The following is a 27,733-nucleotide window of genomic DNA, read 5'->3' on the forward strand; positions in this document are numbered from 1 at the left end:
GTAAGTGAAGACATGGGAAAAGTTGTGAAATAGTGAAAGTAGCTGCCTACGGATCTGAGTTTGATAGAAAGGAGAAGCAGACTTGTCTTCCTGCTGACTCAGTGATGAGACCTACTATACAGGCCAGGCTCACAGCAGGGATGGTCACAGTGGACTTTCTCAAGCTGTTCACACTGCGTTTTCCCACAGTTGCAGACCAGAGGCTATACGTGTGTGTGTGTGCGTGTGCGTGTGCATGCGCGTGTATGTGTAGCTATCTGCTGGTGAACTCTCTTTCTGACTCTTCTGTTTCTTTACAGTTTCCAGCATCACCACCTTCTCTGGTGAGGCCAACCTGTGTCCCAGGTGCAGCAAGAAGGTCTACTTTGGTAAGTAGCCATGGCACACTACCAGGCTCAGAATAAACTGTCAGGTTAGGTGTTAGATTACAACTGGACCTGTCGTGCAGTTGCCATGGTGACGTGTCCTCCTGTGTGTCTTTCCTTTTGAATGACATTTGAACATTTCCGCACCTGCCGCTGAGGTCATTGATTTCTAAGTTATTGTTGTGTGTGTATGACAGCTGAGAAGGTGACGTCCCTGGGGAAGGACTGGCATCGACCCTGTCTCCGCTGTGAGAGGTGCAGCAAGACCCTGGCCGCCGGCAGCCACGCAGAGGTAGGAGAGATGAGGAGGGGTGTGAAAGAGGCAGGAAATTTAAACAGGAAAGGGGCCAGCTGCAAAAAAACATAATCAATGTTCAAGGGAATCCGCCTGAGCAAGGCACAACACAGAATCACTGATCTACGAATCATCTTGGATGCTAAATAACTGCTCATTATGTTATCAAGATTAGGGAATCTACACAGCACCTTGCTCAAGCAAGGATTGCATTCAAGCATTCTTGAATGCACCTGAATGGCATAAATGCGTCATAATTAGGATGTTCTCATTGAATACATGGTATGATTACACATTTTCATACAGTGTCTTTTGTGTTATAACAGCATAATGGCCAGCCATACTGCCACAAGCCATGTTACGCTTGTCTCTTTGGACCCAAAGGTAGGTGCTTGTCTTTACTCAACCACTAGGTGGTGCTGTTGTCCATAAATATTAGCTATACCTTAACAATAGCCTATGCTGTGTGTTATAGCTGTTAAAAGAATCATATTGAGCTTCCTACATAAAAGTGATGCTAAACCACCAACAGAAAATAAGTGACTAGTTATACTGTAACACATTTTCAGCATTTGATACTGATGCCTGTTTGTCTGTGGTGTTCTTGTGTCTCCAGGAGTGAACACTGGAGGTGTAGGCAGCTACATCTACGAGAAGGAGGTCAGCACAGAGGCCCAGCCCTGAGCTACTGCGGTCTGTCCCGTCCCCAGCCTCAACCTGAGCTCTCCAATACTAATACCACAATCCAACACAGTATTATTAACACTAGGCTTTAGCCCCTATAGCTCCTTCTATAAGCAGCCCTGAGAGACCCAAGGCCTCTCTTCTAGCTCCTCCCATTTAACCCCTGACCCCAAATATTTCACCACCTGGCCCAGCCCACCTCAGCCTCCTAGCACTGCAGTCCTCTAATATACACTACCTGACCAAAAGTGTGTGGACACCTGTTCGTAGATTCCAAAATCATAGGCATTAATATGGAGTTGGTCCCCCCTTTGCTGCTATAACAACCTACACTCTGCTGGGAAGGCTTTCCACTAGATGTTGGAACATTGCTGGTGAACTTGCTTCCATTCAGCCACAAGAGCATTAGTGAGGTCGGGCACTGATGTTGGGCGATTAGGCTTGGCTCGCAGTTTGCATTCCAATTCATCCCAAAGGATGCAGGCCGGGTCAAGTTCTTCGACACCGACCTCGACAAACCATTTCTGTACGGACCTCGCTTTGTGCACGGGGGCATTGTCATGCTGAAACAGGCAAGGGCCTTCCCCAAACTGTTGCATCAATGTTGGAAGCACAGAATCGTATGCAATGAATGTTATTGTATGCTGTAGCGTTAAGATTTCCCTTCACTGAAACTAAGGGGCCTAGCCCGAATCATCAAAAACAGCCCCAGACCATTATTCCTCTTCCACCAAACTTTACAGTTGGCACTATGCTTTGTGGCAGGTAGTGTTCTCCTGGCATTCGTCCGTTGGACTGCAAGATGGTGAAGCATGATTCATCACTCCAGAAAACGCGTTTCCACTGCTGCAGAGTCCAATGGCGTCGAGCTTTACACCACTCCAGCTGATGCTTGGCATTATACATGGTGATCTTAGGCTTGTGTGCAGCTGCTCTGCGATGGAAACCCATTTCATGAAGCTCCTGACGAACAGTTATTGTGCTGACGTTGCTTCTAGAGGCAGTTTGGAACTCTAGTGAGTGTTGAAAATGAGGACAGACTATTTTTACGCGCTTCAGCTTTCGGCAGTCCTGTTCTGTGAACTTGTGTGGCCTACCGCTTGTTGCTCCTAAACGTTTCCACTTTACAATAACAGCACTTACAGTTGACTGGGGCAGCTCTAGCAGGGCAGAAATGTGACGATTTGACTTGTAGGAAAGGTGGCATCCTATGACGGTGCCACATTGAAAGTCACTGAGCTCTTCAGTAAGGCCATTCTACTGCCAATGTTTGTCTATTGAGATTGCATGGCTGTGTGCTCGATTTTATACACCTGTCATCAATGGGTGTGGCTGAAATAGCCAAATCCACTCATTTGAATGGGTGTCCACATACTTTTGTATATATAGTGTAGATTGACGTTTCCCAAACACTTTATTAAATTATATTTTATTTACGCTTCAAAAAGAAAAAATAATTTATGGAACACAGTTCTTAGTAAAAAAGCACCATATTACTGTATCCATTCTCTCTCCCCACTGAAACACAAGAGCCAGGAGGCCAGTTCTTCACCTTTTATGAGTTCATGATTACTTTATGTTATGTTTATGTATATTTACGAGCGTAGATATAAGCACATTATAACACTACTTTAAGAACTGCAATAAAACATTTTATTTCCCTTTTTATTTAATTTTAAGTACCCCTAACGCGGCCTTTGAGGGGGAGTTTAGAGACGAGACCAGGTGAAAAGGGTAAAATGATCCCTGTAACATAACAAATCTATTTCCTCAAGAGTAGTGATACATGGTGTTTAAAGGAAGGTGTTGCATTGTCATGGTAACATGCTGACAGGAATGCAGGGGTACCTGGGAGAGAGGGTGTAGTCTGGCTGCAGGTGCAGGTGGTGCTGTTTCAGGACAGGAGCACCACTTTAAATCCCTCCTGCTAGATTTATGGGTTAAGACCCAGATTTATACAGTTTTGGCCGCCTGACTACATTCCTGATCAAATGGATGATATAAGAAAAGTCTCTGGGGTTTAAGTTCCAGAAAGAGTGGATCATTTTAAAAGATGGTATTTTAGGGTTGTGGGTCTATAAGGGTAGCCAGGTTCACTATCTGTTTGTACTGTTTTGCCTATGGTCATTGCACGTCAATGGATACCATAGTATCCACACAGCACATACACATCTGGAACCAGGCTATTTTGAGGTTCCTGTTACTGGGTTGACATGGTACAGTAGATTGTTTATGCACAGTCCTGCATTGGGTTCCAGACATGGAAGTCATTTTAAATTGGGTTTGAAATGAGCAGGATGTGTTGATTGATTTGGTAAGAATAAGAAGACTATACCAGTGAAATTGCATGAGGAAGGTGCATTGTACTATGGCTATGGGACAAATGAATGAAGGAAGGAAAAGAAGCTGGGGCAACATAAACGTGTAGGATATAGAGCTGTACTATTTGATATGGTCAGAATGTTACTGTATTAAGAAACCCTTGGTGTATTTCTACCTGAGATTACTATGAGCTAACTGAAGTATTATACCTTAGTAGGAGGTAGCCTATAGAAACACAGATGCATCTGAAATGACACCCTGTTCCCTGTTTAGTGCACTACTTTTGAACAGGGCTCCGGTCAAAAGTATCGCACTATATAGGGAATAGGATGCCATTTTGGGATGCACACAGAGTAACTGAAACACTGCAGACAAAGCATTATGTTAGAATGTGCTTTAGTATTTTATATATATATATAATATGACTGTTATTGTGATGATTTGATTATAATGATCTGTTATGAACTGTTTTGTGTAGTAAGGCTTTAAAACACTTCAGGAGTCACTGTTTGTAGAGAAAAATAAAATGGCTCCACTTCAGTCCTGCTGCTTCCGTCTTTTTAATCCCTTAATTAAACGTTCTATATATACTATTGATCTGATCTCCTGTGGTTTGTGTGTGTGTGGGGGGGGTATCCCAGAGCATATAAATATACTGTACATCTTTACATTTACAGTACCTTCAGAATGTATTCATAGCCCTTGATTTATGCCACAAGTTGTTGTGTTACAGCCTCAAATTCAAAAGTAATTAAATATGTATTTTTTTCATCCATCCACACACAATACCCCATAATGACAAAGTGAAAACATGTTTTTAGAAACATTGAAGATGAAATACAATGTCATTTACATAAGTATTCGCACCGCCGAGTCAGTACTTTGTAGAAGGACCTTTGGCGGCGATTACAGCTTTGATTCGTCTTGGGTATGTCTGTATCAGCTTTGCACATCTGGATTTGGGGATTTTCTCCCATTCTTCCTTGCAGATTTTGTCAAGCACTGTTAAGTTAGATGGGGAGTGGTGAACAGCTACCTTTGTCTTTCCACAGATTTTCAATGGGATACAAGTCTGGGCTTTGGCTGTGCCAATCAATGACTTTCACAATCTTGTTCTGAAGCAATTCCAGCGTTGTTTTGGCTATGTGGTTGGGGTCATTGTCCTGTTGGAATGTAAATCTTCACCCCAGTCTAAGGTCGTTTGCACTCTGAAGCAGGTTCTCTTCAGGGATTTGCCTGTATTTTGGCTCCATTGTTCCCTCTATCCTTACCAGTCTCCCAGTCCCTGCCACTGAAAAGCCTCCCCATAGCATGATGCTGCCACCACCATGCTTCACGGTAGGGATGGTGTTAGACCGGTGATGAGCTGTGCCTGGTTTTCTCCAGACATTGCGCTTTGCATTCAGGCCAAAGAGTTCCAATTTTCTCTCATCGGACCACCATTTTTCATGTTCCTTTGCAAACTGCAAGCATGTTACGTCCTCGTATATTACCATGGTGATCTCTCCTTACAATAAACAAATGTCACGGTGGTTCGCTACGCTCTGTCATGACATCATCTGTCATTCATTTTAAAGTAAACTATGACATGCTGGGCTGGGCAGAGTCAAATATTTCAAGGAACACACAGAGACATGCGTGCGTGTGCACACCTAAACACATAAACACACAACTGGGTATGAATGGAAAACAATCAGGGGTTAGTGTGATTACTTATTAATAGTTGCTCGTGCCCTGCCCACACCATGTATGGAGACAAGGTACACATACACACACAGTCAATACAACAGAACAAACCATGTAACTCATGATAACCTTCGACCAACCCCACCCTGTAGTCTGAGCTGAGATCGACTCTTCATAGGCCTAGGAAATTAGATTTATTTGGACCTTATTCTGCTCTGGTTGTGTGGGATTGTCACAATACACACACACAACATTACTTCCATTACCCCAGGAATCAGCTTCTGTCTGTCAACTAAGGCTTGCATGCTATGGGCATGTTATGCATGTGTAATGGGGCAGTGGAGGCTGCTGAGGGGAGGACGGCTCATAATAGTGGCCGGAACGGAGCAAATGGAATGGCATCAAACACCTGGAAACCATGGAAACCATGTGTTTGATGTATTTAATTCCATCCCGCATATTCCACTCCAGCCATTACCACAAGCCTGTCCTCCCCAATTAAGGTGCCACCAACCTCCTGTGTGATGGTATGAATAGTTATTCTGTTTACTGTGTGTGGCCTGCTATTGTTTGTAAGGTTGACTGACTTCTTTAGTATGCGTGGGCTGGTTCTGATGATTTACAGTCATAATGTCTTTGTTAAAAACACACACACACACACAGTACCTCAGGTAGCAGTCCCTCAAGATGTTCCCAGGCCCAGACCTAGCTCCTTGTGTGAAGGCAGGGGACTCCCCCCAGCTCCCCTCAGGGCAGCGGACTCCCCCCAGCTCCCCTCAGTGCAGGGGAGGTCCAGGTGTCTGTCTTTATGGTCTAAACTGTACAGTATGTGAGGTTTGGGCATCTGGTCCAGAACAAGTAGTTACATTCCTACTTTACAACATAATGCCATTCATTGCACAGTAGAGAGGGATGTGAATGTGTTTAAATATGATTATGTTCATTTGCTAGTTCAAGGTTTAATTGCTCACTAATACGGAGGTCCTCATTAAAACCCACAGGAGCCTGACTGGAGGATAGGAGCAAGAATGAAGCAGGCCTGGGTTCAAAAGGTATTTGTTCTCTTTCAAATATTTTGAGTGTTTGATTGAGCGTGCCTGAGTGGCAAACGGACAGGTTTTATACCTTGGGATGAATCTGATGAATCTATTGTGTCAGGCAAAATCGAAAATAACCGCAGCTAAAGCATTCGAAATAAAACAAATCCTATTTGACCCCCTGGAGTGTAGCTTGTGTAGCTTGTCAGCCAGGCTTTAGTCTGGTGAGGACAGGAAGTCTTACAGCCAACCAGGCTCATCATCATACCGCTGCTACCTGGGGCCAGAGCCTTTCTCCCTGGACCATCTGATGAATGACTCGGAGTATGGAGAAGTTAAAGAGGGCTGCTGGCTGCCTGACAGAGTGCTGTTGGCAGCGGAGACCTCCCCTCTATACTTCATCCTTATGAGCAAGTTGCAACAGGCCCTATTTATACACATCTGCTGAAGTGTGTTGTGCACCTTCCAGATGCACCCAACAGCCATAATCATCCCAAGGTCTGCCCTGTCACTGGACGGAGGGATAGGAAGGAAGCAAGAGAGGGATGGGAGGACGGAGGGATGAGAGGGGTGGGAATATCTGAAGCTGCCATGCATATTCAATAATGGAAACCAGGTCCAGATTTGACTGTAACCGTCATTGCTCATCCATCCCTGAAATGCTAGCCTGGATCACTCACTCACTCACGCATGCACGCACGCACGCACGCACGCACGCACGCACGCACACTCACTCACTCACTCACTCACTCACTCACTCACTCACTCACTCACTCACTCACTCACACACACACACACACACACCCATCCATCCATCCGACAAGGGCCTGGAGAATCCACAGGGAATGATTATGGATCTCTGTTGAAGACAGTCAGCCTCTAGACACAATTGATACGTTAAAGAGGGGACTGGTTCATGCTTCATGGCTTACAAAAAGCACTCCCTGAGTTGCCATTCCTCAAGACAAGAGTCCATATTTGGCACGTTCTGGAGTTTCACACTCAATTCTTTATTGTGTAGCGTGTTCCCGAACGGGTTCCGGAGGTGGTGTAGTCAGTGTTTTCTTCTCCAGTGAGAAACATGGGACGTAACACTCTCACGCAAGAGCGTTCGTGTGCAGTTTAGTCCAGCTGGAGAGAGAATTATTACTCCTTCTACAGTACAGTTTTGGAAATGGACCATTATTGCAATTTTAAGTCCAAGTGACATGGTAGCTGCTAACACCTGGTATTGCAATCATTCAAAGTATCTGTTCCATAAGCTGTCATTTCATACTGTACAGAGGGAAAATGATCATTCAGTATATATTTCTGTTCTCCCCGCCAATCCTTGGACAAACGGACAAAATTATACATAATGACTCAATTACGGTACCCAAAGTGCAAATATATCTGTCTGTGAAGTGGAAAAAGTATAAATAAAAATGGACTCAGTACTGTAATGAGTCTTTGTTTCTCTACTTCGGGAATTGGCTTAAGAAAGTGAAAAGCCTATGGTTGCTTTGCGTCTACTTTATACTGTGAAATCACAGTAGCACTTCAGTTACCAGATGCGCTAGAGAGCCTGGAAACTCTGAGCAACATATGAACCACGTTATAACAACACCTATAATAGACCAAAAAATCCTGCCATAAAACAGTGAAGTTGGAGCCTCTGAGTCTCCGCCTGCCTGCTGTTGTAATCGTGCTGAGTTGTAGAGTTGAGGTGCCTCAAGCACTTTCTTATTCAACAGTTCTGAGCCTGATGCCCTCTCACTAGTACAATGCCATAGCTTGGGAGTCCTATAGCAGTAGGCTTCTTATCAATTGACCCAAACAGATGTGTGTTGTCCCATGCCTCGTTCTACAGACAATAGAAAACGCCTCGTATGAGATCTCCCCTCTGCACTACGTATTTCTTCATATTATCCAGCCATAAGTAGGGGCTACAGCCCTCAAACTCAAATCTGGGCCTTGAAGCCAGTTCCACTGCCTTTTCCATTCGTCCCCTCTAATCAGGGACTGTTTTAGACCTGGGAAACCAGGTGGGTACAATGAATTATCAGGTAGAACAGAAAAGCAGCAGTAGTCCGGACCTCTTGGGTGAGATTTGACTATGAGTAGGGTAAGTGTCAAGACGCTACATCATTCTAGCTTTCCCCATTGAAGGTTTTCTTACTTTCTTTCCTTCTTGTATCACACCTTTGTGTGTGATTCATGTTGAGACAGCAGTTTCTTGATATTACTCGGACTTGCATCCTGAGTCATTGTGCACAGGCCAGACTCACCACATGAACTAATCTGACTCCAGACTACAAAAATGGCACCCATCCCTTTATAGTGCACTATTTTTTGACTCGGGCCCGTTGGGCTCTCGTCAAAAGTAGTGCACTAAGTAGGGTATAGGGTGCCATTTGGGACACCGTTTCTGACTTTAGACCACAAGCACACTGCAGGTTTCACTTCCAAAGTATAAAACAACGAGAAGGGCTCCCATGACTACCGTGGTGGCAGTTAGCAGTCTGTCCTCGCTGCGTTGAAAGCTTATTGCCATTAAGAGAGAGAGAGAGAGAGAGAGAGAGAGAGAGAACACAACCTAACCTTCTGCTTTGAAAAGTACAGACCCTGTTCTCCCCCATCCGTCCAAAATTCTTTGGAAAAAACGATTTAGTCTTTTGTCATTCTGTGGAACTTTACGAGTTGTTTTGACATGGTTGGCACTGCGAGAAGTATGTTAAAACATTCCAACCACAACTGAAGTCAATTTGTATATTTTATCTGAGTGAGCATGTGCATGGAATTTGTATATTCAGCTTCTATTTTCATTGTGGTTACCAGTTAGGGGAAGATTAGGGATAAGAGAAGGGATGGGAGAGAAATGCACCATTTCACAGATGTTGTTACTGATCACCCCTCCTCCCCCTCCCCTCCTTCTCTCTCCTCCCCCCTCCTTCCCCCACCCCTCCTTCTCTCTCCTCCCCCCTCCTTCCCCCCTCCTCTCTGTGACCAGTTGGGCATGCCTAGCTGTCTGTGTTATGGCTTAGTGGGGCTCTGTGTGACACTGAAGGTCTTTGTTCAAGAGGAGAGGGTGAGAACAAGGGAGGGAGGGGGAGAGAGAAAGAGAGAGAGAGAGAGAGGGAGAGAGAGAGAGAGGCAGAGACAGAGTTCCGCGCCGGCCGGTTGTCGGGTGTCTGTTGGGTCTTGTTTGTGTCTGTTACTGTGGTAACAGCGGTGGGTCAGTCGGTCCTGTGACAGCGGATGGGAGGGAGGGAGGTTAGTGAGGCGGCTGCCAGCCAGCTGCTGGGTGATGGAGGGCGAACGGGCGGCTGGCCGTAACCGTGGAGTTGAGGGTGTTTCCTCGGAACAGGGTGTGGCAGCGGAGGCCACAAAGGCCAAGAGGAAGTATCTGGCCTTCCCTTCTGGCCATGGGACAGATTGGGATAAATCCCAGACCCACCCTTCCGCTCCCTTTAAGACTCTGGTCCAGCCAGACCTCTCATCCCCCCTCTCTCTCTCCCTAGCCTCTCTCCCCTATCCTCCCTCAGTACTTTGGTCCAGCTGTTTAGTGGACAGGGTGGGTGTGAGAAAGAGCAGAGGGCTGTGTCCCATGAATCATGTCTCTATGAGTGGATGGGCCTGGCCAATGGAAGTGGATAGGGACTCATTCAGAAGGATAATGTCAGAATGTTTGTATCATGGAAGTGGATAGGGGTGTTCTTTTCACAAGGATAATGTCATAATGTTTATATCACTTAATGTCAACGATAATTGCCTGGCCCACGGGTGTAGATAGGGACTTTTATCCATTTGTAACACTTCATGTCATAAACTAATTATGTTTCTCTTTTACTGTCATTAGCTAAATGTTAACAATCGTCGATGTGGGAGGTGGCGAAGCCACAGCAGACTACGGAGACCATGACAGTTTCAAGACTCCATCCTGACCATAAGGGTGTGAATCAAAGTAGATTGCCCATATATTTACTGCAATGTTGAAAGATTTCTATTCCTGCTCTCGTCCGTAATCCTGTGTCCAGATCCTGGTCCAATTTGATTACTGATTGAGTTAGTGTTTAGTGCCAACTGCCAAGGCATGTGGACACTGACAATATAAGGGACTATTATCTATGGTTGGCTGTGTGATGTGTTCTGTTTTGTCCTCTTGCGTACTTGAACACAGTGGACATGTCCAAGTTTTCTTGGCTCATAGCAGGTAGTCACGGAAACATTGTTATTGCTCTGTATGTAACTATCAAGTGTAATAATGGGTGAGCGCCCAACTGAGACAGGAGAAATGTTATATACTAAAGTATACTGAAACCTTGGGCGTGTTCCTCTGCCCAGGTGTTGCTGATGCCTGCCAAATCATACAATGCCTGGATAGGTATTTTACGTATCACCTGACCACATCATATGTTATAGCAATCTGTCAGTCGATGACACAGTCTATGATGTGGCACACAAACCATCGGTTGATGCCTGCAACGTCGGAGCAGGGGAACGCAACCCTTGTAAAGTGCAAGACCACGAGAAATGAATGAATAGGAGGGTAAAACATTTTGAAAAAGAGTGTTTAATCAGAATTTAAAAACAAGTAAAGGAACAGAGAGGTTATTGTATAACCCTCCGATCCACTAGTGGGACTAGAGAACATCTCTGCGATGTATTAAGGCCGAATCCTCTAGACAACACAGACAGAAAATAACACAAAATGGTGGTTCCGAAAAGGAACTTCTTTGGTTGTTTGTTTTGGTTTAGTATGGTATGGAGGACGTTGTAGAATGCAGAGTTGCCTTCTTCTTGGTGTGGTGGGTGAACCTGTAAAGAAAGGAGAAAATGTTATGTTTGTATTTTGTTAAATAAAACAACACTCTCTAATGTTTGTAGCATTTGTAAGGCTAAGGTTGGCGGTGAAGGTGAATGTATTGTCTCCACGTATTTGTTTCGTTTCCATATTAAGGTCTATTTGAATGGGAGTGATATCACTGTGGTTGGTCTATCTTTGGAATGAGTACACTGGCCTGTACCTGAGTGGCTCTACTTTGTGAATGTGTGGCTTTCAGCTCCTCCACGTCCAAAACCTGTTGGGGGGAGAGAGAGAGAGAGAGACAGTATTGGCTCAGGAGACTGTATACTGTATGTCGGCCAAACATTTTGGGATTAAGTTTCAGGAGGAAATGGGAGCAGCGGAACCACAACAATGGAAACTCCAGTGGTCTCTGACCCCATTCCACAGCAGCCCTTCTAGAGCCACCAGGTGGAACCAACAAGACCAGGCGATATGACCTTGGCATTGGCTACCGCTGTTCCTATTCCGACTGACAATTCCAACTATTTTATCTCATTCAGGATATCTCAGTCGATGCACAGCTGAAAGAACTGAGGGTGGCCATTATGCATCGGGAAGCTATCCTACTTTTTAAAGTGAAAGAGCGTGTTTGAGCAGATAGCTGGTAGGTTACCCATATGCAATGAGATACATTGATAAGATGTTAGCATGATGACCACAATGTTATTTGTGGAAGCCTGAACCTCACCGGGGTGGGTATTGTAAAGGTTACAATGAGCTCATTCGGTCACAGGTTCATGTAAGGAGGACAATGAGCTTGGACTTTCCATACAGGATATGTAATCGCCTTATCAGGCTACGTACGTGCGCGTGGCTCCAATGTCACTGAGCTCAACCTATCAACTGTTATCTTGTTACATGTCATTTGAGCCCAAAACATAGAAACACCCTAGGTAATATGGGTTATGGTAATAGAATCTCTCAATTGGGATATCCTTACTGAGATAGATGGTTAAGGCACCTTGCACCAAGGGCCGTTACAATAGTAATGAAGAAGAACTCACCTTTAGGCCCGAATAGTGCAGAGTAGCAGGGATTGTTACAATAGGGCTTGCCGTCGTGCTACAGCGAGAGACAGATAGAGGGTACAAGCCGTATTAGTACCGGGCTGATTAAAAATACCAGCATTTGATTGTATCCAGACTTTCTACACAATCTGTGTGATAGGTCAAGAATTTCTTATGAAAGATTTATGGACCAGAATGTGGGCTTAAAGACATGCTCCGGAATGACTACTAATACTTTTCAAACCTCCTGTTTTAGGATGAATGTGTCAATGTGTAGTTCATACATGCATAATCAAATTCCTAGTTTGAAAGCGACTGTTTTTCCTCCATTTTCCCCCATGTGGGCCAGACCCCTAGCAATTTGAGTTCTAGCCAATGAGCTTCAGCCCCTCGCAATTTGAGTGACAGTTAGCAAGATACACACACAGTAGAACAAGCGAGAGGGCAATGACGTGGTGCAGATATTGCCACATATGTGACATAGTACCCATTTTTCAGAGACCACTTTTGGCTCGTGAGCACTACTTTCAGAACTACTGGCAAAAAATATATAAAAGTACCGGGGAATCTCTTTAATGGTACTCTATGAGAAATATGATCTGTGATAAAGCGAACAAACATACATATTTTTTATTCCAATATCATTATTTTCATTTAAATATTTGTCAGCTAATAATTCAGTGTGAGTGGCGTGTGAGGTATGTGTGAGGTGTGTGCACGAGCTTGTGTGTGTGTGTGTGTGTGTGTGTGTGTGTGTGTGTGTGTGTGTGTGTGTGTGTGTGTGTGTGTGTGTGTGTGTGTGTGTGTGTGTGTGTGTGTGTGTGTGTGTGTGTGTGTGTCGTCTGACCTCTGCGTGTGATCCGGCCGACAGCGTCTTGCTGCACTTCTCACACTTCAGACAGGGCCTGTGCCAGTCCTTCCCCAGTGATGTCACTCTCTCCGCTGTGAGACAAAGAGACAAACAGACACGTTTAGCTAATGGACACGGTCCACTCACAATGACACGCATCCTCCCACATCGCACAGAGTGCCACCGTTCCACACAGAGAGGGGCATTGTGGTCTGCAGTAGGTATGGATACTGTATGTGACTTGCAGGGCCATACTGGGGCTGCATTACAGTACATGGTACCCCAGAAGAACTGTGAGCTCCATGGTCGAACGCTACAGGTCCAGCCTAGGACCAGCACAGTGTTGATTTCCCTACCCACACACACACAGATAACGCGTTACTCACAAGAACATTAGGAGGGTGTGGTGGTTGGCTGAGCCTCAGAGAGAGAGCGAGAGAGAGAGGAGACTCCCTGTGGAATTTGCACTCCCTTCCCTTCCCTCTTTCCCCTCCTTTTGGCATCATAAAAACCTGATAAAGAGAGTCTTTATATCCGGGCTGAACTGTGAGGAACAATTTGCAAAAAACAGCCATCATGGCTGGCGATGGTCGTTAAAGAGGGAGGGAGGCCATAGTCATGTGTTTCAGGAGTTTTATGAGAAGAGGTGTTCAAGCTTGGAGGGCTGTGTCTGCTGAGACCTATCCCATGATGCAACGGGAGAGAGAGCCAAATAAGAATTTACTGTGTCTGATGGGAGCCAAATGCTGCTCAGTTCATGATACTGAACACACACACACACCAAACGCACGTATGCACACACATACGTGCACGAGCGTACACACACACACACACACGCTCCATGCCAAACAAGAGGCCAACTCCCAAGCATTAAGGACAGGAGGTGCACAACGTACAAAACCGCTCTCATGAAGTTTTGTCATAAATAAACTAGAGAAAAAGAAAACACACCGGAGAATAACTTTATTAGTACCATCTGTGGATACGAATGGACCTGAGGGTCCTGCTAAAGTCTTACTCAAGAAAAGATTTAAAGCAAATCTTTAAGTAATAAACGGCAGATCCATCACGGGAGCTCTTGCTTGAGGTCTCTACATATTTGTAGAATCGCATTTGACTACAGTGTATTTCTGAGTTTATGCACAGTAGGCCTACGTATCATTGGGTATTATTTGCCAGGTCAGGGATTTAGTGTGCGTATGGATCCAACTGCTGTCTCCATTTTCTTCAATTATGGAGGAAAAAACGGTAAATAATAAGACCTGATTACACAACACTGAAACCAGGAAGACAAACCTAACCTAACCTAACTAACCTAACCTAACCCAGTCAACTAGAGTCTCAGTCAGTCAGTGTCTCAGTGCGGTCAATCAGTCAGTCAGTCAGTAGAGTCAGTCAGTCAGCCAGTGCAGTCAGACAGGGAGTCTTACAGCATTCCAGCTGGCTCTGTAGAGGATGGGTGGAACGCTCTGGGCCAACACTAATTACTGTACTTTACTTCCAATAACAAGACATGGGGATCAGGAAACTGAGAAGGGACGTCCCTCTTCACTACCCTGGGCCAGACTATAATGGTGCTGCTGTGTCTTAGCTTGAGTTACAGTGTCAGAGGGTAACATAAAGAAAGCGGGTGGGTTTAACAGACCTTATTCACACAGTGGCCGACACATGAATAAGGTCTATCCTGATGAAACGAGCAACATTCCTGCAATTCTGTTCTGACCACTGGCTATGACTAGTCAGGTCATTCCTTTGGCATCAGAGAGCTGTTGTCTGTCTGTCTGTGGGTGTGTGAATAAAGTGCATGCTGGTGTAACTGTCATAGGGTGGGACTGACTGGGGTGTGTGTGTGGGAGAGAGACAGATGAGTTGATCTGCTGTCTGCATCAATTTGCTCATCACTGTGGCGCAATAATATGAATGGACTCCATCCAACACACACACACACACACACACACACACACACACACACACACACACACACACACACACACACACACACACACACACACACACACACACACACACACACACACACACACACACACACACACACACACACACACACACACACACACACACACACACACACACACACACAGAGAGAGAAAAACACCCAGATGAGGAAGCATTCAACCCTTCATTCACCACATCCAACCTTCCAAAGAATGACAGATGGAAAAGTTCCCGCAGCCCTGCTTATCATCCTCTAAAAGATGAACTAATATGACACCCGGCTGGGACACGTGTCAGGAAGTGAAGCACTTCTGTTTTCCCTCTTCCTGGTACATCGCCTCTCGTTTTTCATTATTACTTTCACACGTCCTATGGTTGAAATGAACACAGGGTGCACCTACAGTAAACCTACACCTACAGCAGGCTACCATTTATACAGACGGTGGAGAAACGCTTCAGAGCTGCTGATGAGGCAAACAAATGGTACATTTCCCATGCGCATCTAATCATTTGTTATTCTATGTCCTGACTGAGACAATGCAGTCCTTTCAGAAGCACTGTTCCACCCTAAATTGAACACTGGCACTGGATTGGCTCAGATTGTAATATAACTGGCCCATGTGATGAGGAAACATGCCGTTAGGATGACATCAATTTTGGTTCCTGGGTAATTCGCTGCACACTGTGACGGCCGGTGCCCCTCCTTAGCTCTTAAAGCTCAGACACAGCGGTAGGATTGTCAAACGTTTGCCCGACGACAGTACTTAGAACTTCTGAACAGAGTGTTGGCAGTCAATTTCGTTTGTGTTCACACAGCAAAGACCTTGGAAGTCGTCGGCCACTCAGCCTTGTTAAAATACTCCAAACCAGAAGGTGGCAGTAGCGTTGCCTTGGCAATGCATATCTGTGTATATTGCTTATGGTCTAGTTTCTAAGCTATCTGCGCTAATGTTGCTATTTTGTAGAAAGCCCTTCTTGATACTAGCCAGATGGCCACATCTTGATAACAACCTAGCAAGATGATGACGAAACAAATTAATTCACATAATGCCATACTGCCAGTGCCAGCCCATAGCCACATGTTTTGCTAACTAGCTAACGTTTGCATATTTTTTTGCTAGCACAACATAGCTAGCTAGCTAAGGACACTGCACTAACTTGGCAGCTAACACAGGCAGCTGTTTCATGGAAACAAGCTAATGTAATTATAATGTCAATACAAGCTACAGTAGCAAGCTAGCTTGGAGGAAGTATTTAGTGTTGTGTGCATTGCGTCTGTGCACTTAGCTAGCTCCCATCCCATAGCCCACATTGCATATGAAGTGTGACTGGATGTATGGAGAAAATGCCCTATTTAAAAAAATAAATTATGTTGGCTGACCCACGTGGGGGTTCGTGCTCTCTAATTGGCTTAAAGTAGAATCGGTGGGTTGGTCGCTACCGGGTCGGCACGCAGCAGACACCGCATTTTTTCTAGCAAGAGAAGGAATGGCCTCCCACTGTGATAAGTACCTATAGGCAGTCTATTGGCAATGATATTCTCATGTGTTTCATGCTTCACTCTCTCTCTCCATCTCTCTCTCTCTCTCTCTGTGTGTCTCTCGTTCCAGGGATGGTGGATAAGTTTTATTGTTTTCCGCTCTCCCTCCCTCCCTCCCTCCCTCCGCCTTCCTCCTTTCTCTGGAAGCAGATGTACTTCCCCTCCATCAGTCCCTGACTGTGGCAGCAGTAGCATGATTGCTTCCATCTGAGAGCTCAGCTACCGCTGGGAGAGAGGGATGGGGTGGAGGAGAGGTGGTGGCTCTGGAGAGTTGAGATCGGGTGGGTAGAGAGAGACAGTGAATAGGAAATAGGTTTGGTCAGGTAGTAAAACAGGGCTACAGTGGAACAGATCGTGAATGGTTCCGCCTTGATGATGGAGAGTCGCTGCACAAGCATTTCCAAGCAAGACCGTAGACGGTAGCTTCTACCTTGAGCACAGCTATACAACTGACATGAGAACTTTCTGAAACAACTATTTCAAAGGTGTATTTATGAAAGAGGAAACTGATAGCACTCAGTCGAGATTTAAGAAAACATACCTTAGCTTCAATGCCCTTTTGCCCTGAGACATTTTAATTCGTGGCTGGAGAGAGACGCCGAGCTGTTTTTTTACTGGGGCTTTTTCAGCAATACATGAACAAACGAATGAAACAAATCGGTTCGCTTGTTTTGGCCGAGGGGGAAAGTTAATCTGCAGGAAAAAAGGAAAAAGTGTGGCTCCCCAGCCAGCAGCGTCAATTCATCTGACTGACAGGCCAACCTTACTGTAGAGAGAGAGAAAGAGAGAGAAGAGAGAATAGAGAAGAGAGAAATAGAGAGAAGATACGAGAAGACAGAGAGACAGAGAAACAGAGAGAGAGAGAGAGAGAGAGAGAGAGAGAATAGAGAAGAGAGAAATAGAGAAGATACGAGAAGACAGAGAGACAGAGAGAGAGAGAGAGAAAAAGAGAGACAGAGAGAGAGCGCGAGAGAGGCTATGTGGCTTTGCACTGTGTCTCATGGCTTTGTGTGTCTCCAGAGATGACTAAGTCTAAGAGTTCAACTACTGGAGACGAAGGAAATGTGCTAAATGGATCAAGACATACATCAAATGGTCATGTCCTCTTCCTTCCTTCTTTCCCCCCAGATGAACCAATCAGCCCTGCTGCCTCCATGGACCTCAGACAGAGGCCAACCAAGGCTATTGGGACTCACCGGATGAAAGCCAGGACATTTCTTTACTCCTCCTCCAACTTTAAGAAGTACAAAAGCAAAATACAGGTTCAAAAGATGGAACCAGTGATAGTTATTTGATGGAATTACTTTGTCTCCTTCAGCCTTGGCAATGATAAACCCAGTACCCTTCCCACATGGATATGAGAGGTCATCATCCCCCACACAGTACTCGTCATTAAACTCCCTTACTATCGCAGTTGTTGAGAGAGATAAATCAAGCAGGCTAGAACTCCATCAAATCTCCAATGCAAACAGATAGTTACTGTCAACCTGACCTTGTACGAATTTCAAACCTGATATATAGCTAAATGATCTCACATTCCATTTAAGGTCTGAGAGATGTATTAAGGGGGTCCTAATGCCCGTTGTAGATTTTTATCCCTGTCTTATCCCTTCTCTCCCTCTCTCCCTAATGCAGTAAGTGCTGTCTGCTGATCCACTGACTTGGCAGGACCTGCAGTGCCACTCCTATGATAGCAAAATGTTATCACCATAGGAAATCTCTAGAGTTTACTTTTATTCTGAGGGAAAGGGACTCCCATAAAATACTACCTGTATTGGATTTTAGTAGGATTGGGCAAAAAACATTCCAGTCGTCAACCAATTAGGCCTAGTCAACTACATTTACTAGAATTGCTATTAACTAGTTATTAAAAGTTTGTCGCAAAAATATTTTGCAGTCACAATGTTTTTTTTTGCGTTGGCTGCAAGCATAATTCATAACAGGAAATTGCTCAAGTGATGCGTTCATCATCGCGCTCACAATCTCTCAATAGCTCTTTGAAAGCTGCAGACAAGACAGTAAACGAAAAACTATATCCTATCCTCATATGGGAAATGTGACACGCAAGCGCGTATGTTGAGTACACTAATTGCAAAACAAATGAATAATAATCTGTATCGACACAATAAAGATGTCTTACCGAAGTAAACTTCCTTCGTGCATTTTGGGCACTTGGGCATGTTTGCAGGGTAAAGTGTTGGTCTCCGGGAGTGAAATAAGTATCCTAGTTGAAATAATGTTCACGGCAGTATTACAGCAGAAGCCCACCTGTCCGTTCTAAACCACGCCTCGTTGTGAAGTGCAGATGTGCGCGCCTTCCTATTTATACGGTGAAGGAAATGCGTTTGGTGGAAAGGAATGGAGGGTGAGGCTTTGACAGCGCGTGTGTGCGTGTGTCTGTGTGTGTCTGTGTCTGTGCGTGCGTGCGTGTGTGAGAGAGAGAGAGAGAAAGAGATAGAGAGAGATGTAAAATACGAATATTATGCCAGGGGAAATAACATTTCTTCATGTGATTTGGAGTTGAGTGTGCCTCTAAGGTCAAGTCAGGAAATCATTGTAGCAACTTTTTTTGTGCACTATTTCTTTTGGCTAGTTAGAGTTATATTCTCCCCTTTATGTGCATACACAGCAAATTGGCAAGTGCAGATTTTTCAGTGTAATATTTATAGTGTTGATTCAGGAGTTATATTCACTCTGTTAAAGTGAAATGAACACACAGTGGTGTAAAAGAACCCCAGTGTTGGTGTTAGTAACCAGAGTTATTGTTTTACACTTGGGAGAGTAAAAAAGTCCCATCAAAACCACACCCAGCATTACCATATTTCCCAGCATGCTATGCAGGTTGATTTGGGGGGGGGGATTGTACTTACTATCTGTTTTTGTTTTTTTGCTTGTACATTGATTGATTGATTACTGTTATGCTACACAAAGATAAAATACAGTCATGGGTGGTAACTCTACAATTCACTCAAAAAGAAAAGGCACCATGGAAAATATGTAAATTCGGCTTTAGACCACACCCAAAATCACTTACTGTAACAGTGTTTTTGCATAACACTAATAGGAGTTAACTCTAGATTAGCACTAGTGTTGAATAGAAATAACACTGTGAGTATTAATTACACCGTAGTGTTACATTTGAGGAACAATGGCAGGTATAATGCAGTGTTAATGTTTTACATTACGCATTGTTACATTAACACAAAAAATGTAACATTATAATCAGAGTACTTTTTACACTCTGTAGAGTGGGACCATATGTTTTCTGAGGTAGTGTTGAAATTAACTCTTTAAGTGTTGATTTAACACTGGAAAATGTACTGTTTGAGCTACATATTCTAAATAATTGAATTGAATTTCAATAAATCTCAGTTATTAAAGTTTTTTATCACATTGGTACTGTTTTCACTAGAATGTGGTAAAATTTCACAACTCTTACAACAAAACTGAAAACAGATAATCAAATAGGCTTTTTTTCAAAACTTTAAGCACATTTTAAATTGACTACATACAACACACAAAATCACACGGTAACTTTTTCACCAAACCTTGTCACTGTTTCATCTAGATTAGTGGTTCCCAAACTTTGTATAGTCCTGTACCACTTCAAACATTCAACCACCAGCTGTACCCCCTCTAGCACCACGGTCAGTGCACTCTCAAATGTTGTTTTTTGCCATCATTGTAAGTCTGCCACACACACACACACTATACAATACATTTATTAAACATATGTTGTAAAAGAGTTATGCAGAGTTATGCTCATCCTTTCGAGCACACCCTTCTCATTAACCTGTGGTGAGGTATTCATAACTTTTGATGAACAAATAAGGTTTTATATGTAAGATGGCTAAATAAAGAGCAAAATTATTGATTATTATATTATTATTTGTGCCCTAGTCCTATAAGAGCTCTTTGTCACTTCCCACGACCCGGGTTGTGACAAACACTCTGCCTAGAAGGACAGCATCCCGGAGTTACCTCTTCACTGTTGACGTTGAGACTTGTGTTTTGCAGGTACTATTTAATGAAGCTGCCAGTTGAGGACTTGTGAGGTGTCTGTTTCTCAAACTAGACACTAAATGTACTTGTCCTCATGCTCAGTTGTGCACCGGAGACTCCCACTCCTCTTTACATTCTGGTTAGAGCCAGTTTGCTCTGTTCTGTGAAGGGAGTAATACACAGCGTTGTACGAGCTCTTCAGTTTCCAGCTACAATAGTCATTTACAACATTAACAATGTCTACACTGTATTTCTAATCAATTTGATGTTATTTTAATGGACAAAAAAGGACATTTGTAAGTGACCCCAAACTTTGGGACGGTGGTGTAAGTCTATGGTGTAAGCCTAATGTGAAAACTGTGTAATCTACTGTATTTATTTTAACAGGTAAGTTGACTGAGAACACATTCTCATTTACAGCAAGAACCTGGGGAATAGTTACAGGGGAGAGGAGGGGGACGAATGAGCCAATTGTAAACGGGGGATGATTAGGTGATCGTGATGGTATGAGGGACAGATTGGGAACTTAGCCAGGACACCAGGGTTAACACCCCTACTCTTACGATAAGTGCCATGGGATCTTTAGTGACCACAAAGAGTCAAGACATCCAATCCAAAAGACAGCACCCTACACAGGGCAATGTCCCCAATCACTGCCCTGGGGCATTAGGATATTGTTTTAGGCCAGAGAAAAGGGTGCTTCCTACTGGCCCTCCAACACCACTTCCAGCAGGATCTGGTCTCCCATCCAGGACCAACCCTGCTTAACTTCAGAAGCAAACCAGCAGTGGAATGCAGGGTTGTGTGCTGCTGGCAATACTGTAGCATATTACTTTCAACACGTCTAAAGGGCGATTTGAAACACGTATCTTGCATTGTTTGATATTGGATTAACTGGTAGTTAAAACAACAAAATTGAAAATATATCATTATGTTGTGTTTTGGTGATTAAACCAATGTTCTCAATACATTTCACAATAAATGTATATTTTGAATCAATGGTTGTGTGGTGAGAGATGTTTACGATCCAAATGAACGCACAATGACAGGTTTTGAATGAAAGACTGGCTGCGTTACAAGTGTGACCAGTTTAGAGTTTTGTACTAAGCGTTGTGAAAATCTACCACATACTTGTGAAAATAACACCAAAGCGATTCAAATAAAAAAACTGTAACAACATGTTTGCAACATACATGATGGGCCATACTGTACTTTGCATGCTTATGCTCACTGAAGCCTATCCTGCTCACTAGGCGACACCCAGTTTCAAAGTTCACTTTCTTTCCTGAGTGTACAGGTGCTGATCTTTCCATACAATCCACTCCCATGTCCACCTCATGCTGTAGCTACTGCGCTAGCAGGGATGATAGAAAATTAAACTGTAAAAAGTCATGTGAGGGAATATGAGGACAGGTTGTTTTGAGTGGAATATGTCCATCATGTTTTAAACGTATAATAATAATAAACACATTTTTATAATGGAGAGAGGGAGAGACGAGAGTCACCTTCCAATAGATCGTTAACACAATCCCTGGCATTGGGACCTGTGTGCACTGCAACAACACACACACACACACACACACACACACACACACACACACACACACACACACACACACACACACACACACACACACACACACACACACACACACACACACACACACACACACACACACACACACACACACACACACACACACTGCTGCCTACATACAGACTTGAAATCATTGGCCATTTTAATAAATGGATCACTAGTCACTTTAATAATGCCACTTTAATAATGTTTACATATCTTGCATTACTCATCTCATATGTACATACTGTATTTTATACCATCTATTGCATCTTGCCTATGCCGCTCGGTCATCGCTCATCCATATATTTATTTGTAAATATTCTTATTCCATCCCTTTACTTAGATTTGTGTGTATTCGGTAGTTGTTCTGGAATTGTTCGATTATTGTTAGATATTACTACACTGTCGGAACTAGAAGCACAAGTACTTCGCTACACTTGCAATAACATCTGCTAATCATGTGTACATGACCAATAAATTTGATTTGATTTGAGACACCCGTTCTGCTGCCCTAAATATCATCTGAAATATAGTCCAGTAATTAGTGTGAGTAAAGTCATGCTCTGTTCCACTAACTAATCGGACTATAGTTCCTCCTTGGAAAATACTGCATTATTAAGAAGCCTTTAGAAAATACCTCATTCTGTTCTCACAGTTTTGGCAGCTTCATATCACATCACACCTTCCCAGAACAAAGGAGGTACTGAGGGAGGAGGGTGTGTGTGTGTGAATGTGAGTGAGTGTGTGTGTGTGTGTGTGTGTGTTTGTGTGTGCGCGCGTGCGTGTGTGCAGCAGGAGGTAGGGAAAGTGTTTGATTTATGATGAAATGTAATATTAATTTGCTTTTCTGACTGTATCTGAAAAGACTGAGTATGTGAATGACCCAGAGCAGGGAACTGATATGAGTGAAGGAAGGGATTGGAAGGGAGCTCAGCTGATTGCTTCTTTGTCATTTACTCTTTGAAATATGATCCAACCCACTCCTCCTACTCCTACTCTGCTACAGATGAATGACACACTCTAAAAAATGCTGGGTTGTTTGGATGACCCAACTGCTGGGTTGCAGTAATTGGGTCACTTAGTTGGGTTGTTTTCTTTAAATATAGAAAGGTTGAGTTGTTGATGCTGGGTTATTGATGCTGGGTTATTGAGATATGACATCAGAAGACTGTAAGCGTGGCTTAATAGGGACGTGGCTTTCAGATAGTTATTTTTGGCCACCCGTGAGAGTACATGTGAAGCTGATAAAATATCAAGCCCAGGGAGGGCATTTAGATCATTATTATAGATGTTGTTTACTAAAGATAAAACATGGCCTGGGCTGCGTTCAGCACGGCACAAAGTTGTGGAAAATTCACATACAAATATATAATGTAGAACAAATATTCTGAAATTATTATTTTTTTTTTACAAAAGATAAGCTTGAAATTGGCATGGTCTAATTGACTCAACAACCAAACAACTTAATTAACCAGAAAATCTATAGTTATAGCTGGCTAACTCATTGATCCTGCTTTGTAGTATACCCCTCTGGTTTTGGGTTGGGCTGTAGTTGACCTACTACAGCCTAGTAACCATACTTCCACCCATGTGATCATAGCTACTGTTTGTTAGTTACAGTCTCTGACAGACAGTGTAGGACAGTTTCGGAGCTGAGTTGACTTGTGACTGCAGTAACAACTGTGCGGTGTCGTCACAAATGTCTTCGCCAGAAACACAGGGAGTGTTCTGATTCTCAGCCCAGCATGTGAAAGATCAGTGTGTGAAGTACCAGCATGTGAAGGACCAGCGTGTGAAGAGCCCAGCGTGTGAAGTCCAGCCCTGTCAGACTAACCCAGCCCTGTCAGTCTTGTATAAGGATTAGAACATGTAGCACGCCATGCCGAGGACCAGAGAACTAGACTTTAACCCTTTTGTAACACTTTAGCCTTGACCATTGGATATTACTTGGTCGTAACCTGTGCTTGTATTTTTAACTCATAGGCAACCGCTTCAAGCACAAACACTAGAATCTATGTAAAGAGGGCTTGTGTGTAATCACTATACAAACACCTACCAATGCACACACACACACACACACACACACAGACACACACACACACACACACACACACACACACACACACACACACACACACACACACACACACACACACACACACACACACACACACACACACCTTGTCAGTAGTGCGTGCCTCTGTGTACTCCTCCACTGTTGACTTATTTCTAAAAGATAGCTAACCCTCCTTTTAATTAAGTCACCATGGCAACCAAACAATGAACGAAACACACAGGAGTCGTCACAGGTTCTGGAGAAAGATGAGGAGTCGTCACAGGTTCTGGAGAAAGATGAGGAGTCATCACAGGTTCAAAAGTGATGTGAGAAAATTCAAATGTGTCTTTCTGGGGCCTGTAGTTTTTCCTGATCTCATGACCTGGTCAGTTAAAACTTTGAGTGCTATTCGTAGGCTAATCACAAAATATTATTATTTTAGATAGCTTCCTTTTTCATCTGTGTTATGACCATAGAGCTGGGGGTTTTCTTGTCGGGTCATGTGAATTGAAAACACTTCTGGTCTAACGTGAATCGAACCCTTTCAAACGACCACAAAACGTGTTATTATTCATTCGAAATCTGATATCAGAAGAGCCAGTGACAACAACTTCAATGGACAGCATACTCTGTATTTTAGTGAACTACTATAGCAGTGCTGAGCGTTATGTAAAGAATGGTAACAATGTCTTTAAATACACATTTCACTCTATACACACAATGTTTGGCAGTGGTTTTTGAAAAATTAACAAAAGACAGGTTTCAATGTAGAAAATGATTAACATTTTATGTCATAAAACCTATTATTATCTGATTTACAGTGCTCTTCTGCAATTATTTATTCTATAATATTTATGTAAGGCAGGGTAACATTTATCACGATACAGTAGAATTTGTAACAAGGCAGGGTTACATTTCACACTATACAGTATAGTTTGTAACAACGTTTTTTTTTATGTGTAAGTCATAAAACCACTAGCCTTGTGTTGTTGTCCTCGTCTCCATCTGCCCACCAGAGGTTGCTTCCCTGGCTCTCACTGTAGGAAATTGTTGCCTGTAAAATCCATATATTCAATCATGAAATCAACTACTTTCAACATTTTCATAGAAAATAATGTTCCCCTTTTCATGAAGTAGATTTTATTGAATGTCACTCATTCTATTGCACTCTATTCTAACCAAACCTGCATTACCAGTCCATATAATCCTATAATCTCTCCCTCACCCTCCATTTGGAAAATCTGACCATAATTCTATCCTCCTGATTCCTGCTTACAAGCTAAAATTAAAGCAGAAAGTGACTAGATCAATAAAAAAGTGGTCAGATGAAGCAGATGCTAAGCTACAGGACTGTTTTGCTAGCACAGACTGGAATATGTTCCGGGACTCCTCCAATGGCATTGAGTACACCACATCAGTCATTGGCTTCATCAATAAGTGTATCGATGACGTGGTCCCCACAGTGACTGTACGTACATACCCCAACCAGAAGCCATGGATTACAGGCAACATCCGCACTGAGCTGAAGGCTAGAGTTGCCGCTTTCAAGGAGCGGGACTCTAAACCAGAAGCTTATAAGAAATCCCGCTATGCCCTCAGACGAACCATCAAACAGGCAAAGCGTCAACACAGGACTACACTGGCTCTGATGCTCGTCAGATGTGGCAGGGCTTGCAAACCATTACAGACTACAAAGGGAAGCACAGCCGAGAGCTGCCCAGTGACACGAGCCTACCAAACGAGCTAAACTACTTCTATGCTCGCTTCGAGGCAAATAACACTGAAACATGCATGAGAGCACCAGCTGTTCCAGAAGACTGTGATCACGCTCTCCACAGCCGATGTGAGGAAGACCTTTATACAGGTCAACATTCACAAGGCCACTGGGCCAGCCGGATTACCAGGACGTGTACTGCGAGCATGCGCGGACCAACTGGCAAGTGTCTTCACTGACATTTTCAACCTGTACCTGACTGAGTCTGTAATACATAGTCCCTGTGCCCAAGAACATTAAGGTAACCTGCCTGAATTACTACCAACCCGTAGCACTCACGTCTGTAGCCATGAAGTGCTTTGAAAGGCTGGTCATGGCTCACATCAACACCATTATCTCAGAAACCCTAGACCCACTCCAATTTGCATACCGCCCCAACAGATCCACAGATGATGCAATCTTTATTGCACTTCACACTGCCCTTTCTCACCTGGATAAAACTAACACCTATTTGAGAATGCTATTCATTGACCACAGCTCAGCGTTCAACACCATAGTGCCCTCAAAGCTCATCAATAAGCTAAGGACCCTGGGACTAAACACCTCCCTCTGCAACTGGATCCTGGACTTCCTGACGGGCTGCCCCCAGGTGGTAAGGGTAGGTAATAACACTTCCGCCACGCTGATCCTCAACACAGGGGCCCCTCGGGGGTGCGTGCTCAGCCCCCTCCTGTACTCCCTGTTCACTCATGACTGCACGGCCATCATTAAGTTTGCCAATAACACAACAGTCACCGACAACGACGAGACAGCCTATAGGGAGGAGGTCAGACTCCAAACTCCCTCACGACGCCAGGTCAGCGGAGTCAATCACCACCTTCCGGAGACACCTGAAACCCCACCTCTTTAAGGAATACCTAGGATAGGATAAAGTAATCCTTCTAACCCCCCCCCCCCCCTTAAAAGAGTTAGATGCACTATTGTAAAGTGGTTGTTCCACTGGATATCATAAGGTGAATGCACCAATTTGTAAGTCGCTCTGGATAAGAGCGTCTGCTAAATGACTTAAATGTAATGTAAATGTCAGATACCTGGCCGTCTGGTGCCAGGACAACAACCTCTCCTTCAACATGATCAAGACAAAGGAGATGATTGTGGACTACAGGAAAAGGAGGACTGAGCAAGCCCCCATTCTTACCGACGCGGCTGCAGTGGAGCAGGTTGAGAGCTTCAAGTTCCTTGGTGTCCACATCACCAACAAACTAACATGGTCCAAGCACACCAAGACAGTCGTGAAGAGGGCACGACAAAACCTATTCCCCCTCAGGAGACTGAAAAGATTTGGCATGGGTCCTCAGATCCTGAAAAGATTTGGCATGGGTCCTCAGATCCTCAAAAAATCCTCGTCAGCCAATCACTATACACGTGATTGGCTGACGTGTATAGTGTTGAGTCATCCGCATACATAGACACACTGGCCATAACTCATACTTTTTCCAGCAGGAGACTATGATCAATAATGTCAAAAGTCGCACTGAAGTCTAACAAAACAGCCCCCACAATATCTTATCATCAATTTCTGTCAGCCAATCATCAGTCATTTGTGTAAGGGTTGTGTTTGTTGAATGTCCTTTATAAGCGTGCTGAAAGTCTGTCAATTTGTTTACTGTAAAATAGCATTGTTTCTGATCAAACACAATTATTTCCAAAACTTTACTAAGGGTTGGTAACAGGCTAATTGGTCGGCTATTTGAGCCAGTAAAGGGGGCTTTACTATTCTTAGGTAGTGGAATGACTTTTGCTTCCCTCCAG

General features: G+C 43.8%; 2 protein-coding genes across 2 annotated transcripts in view; one reads left to right on the forward strand and one right to left on the reverse strand.

Annotated features, from left to right (window-relative positions):
- crip2 (cysteine-rich protein 2) overlaps positions 1–4,261 on the forward strand; it is a 57,859-nt gene extending 53,598 nt beyond the window's left edge. Inside the window, exons 5-8 of the mRNA XM_071365368.1 lie at positions 300–368; positions 563–657; positions 987–1,044; positions 1,277–4,261. Coding sequence (XP_071221469.1) covers positions 300–368; positions 563–657; positions 987–1,044; positions 1,277–1,344 — 290 coding nt within the window. The 3' untranslated portion in view covers positions 1,345–4,261. The remainder of the gene's footprint in view (positions 1–299; positions 369–562; positions 658–986; positions 1,045–1,276) is intronic.
- A 6,662-nt stretch (positions 4,262–10,923) lies between these two features.
- On the reverse strand, positions 10,924–19,026 carry crip1 (cysteine-rich protein 1). The gene is made up of 5 exons (XM_071365414.1): positions 18,711–19,026; positions 13,072–13,166; positions 12,222–12,279; positions 11,396–11,449; positions 10,924–11,186 (listed from the first exon to the last, which is right to left on the reverse strand). Exons 1-4 carry the CDS (start codon positions 18,748–18,750, stop codon positions 11,406–11,408), a joined length of 237 nt encoding a protein of 78 aa, XP_071221515.1. The 5' UTR covers positions 18,751–19,026; the 3' UTR covers positions 10,924–11,186; positions 11,396–11,405.
- Between the last annotated feature and the right edge of the window lie 8,707 nt (positions 19,027–27,733).

This window comes from Salvelinus alpinus, chromosome 25, assembly GCF_045679555.1.
Source record: "Salvelinus alpinus chromosome 25, SLU_Salpinus.1, whole genome shotgun sequence".
Lineage (NCBI taxonomy): Eukaryota > Metazoa > Chordata > Actinopteri > Salmoniformes > Salmonidae > Salvelinus > Salvelinus alpinus.

Bases quoted from the DNA above. Each gene is read 5' to 3' on its own strand.
- crip1 (XM_071365414.1), bottom strand. From the start codon at position 18,750: ATGCCCAAGTGCCCAAAATGCACGAAGGAAGTTTACTTCG. The intron at 13,167-18,710 runs GTAAGACATCTT...TTTGTCTCACAG, and splicing joins CACGAAGGAAGTTTACTTCG to CGGAGAGAGTGACATCACTG. The intron at 12,280-13,071 runs GTCAGACGACAC...CTCTCGCTGTAG, and splicing joins CGGCCGGATCACACGCAGAG to CACGACGGCAAGCCCTATTG.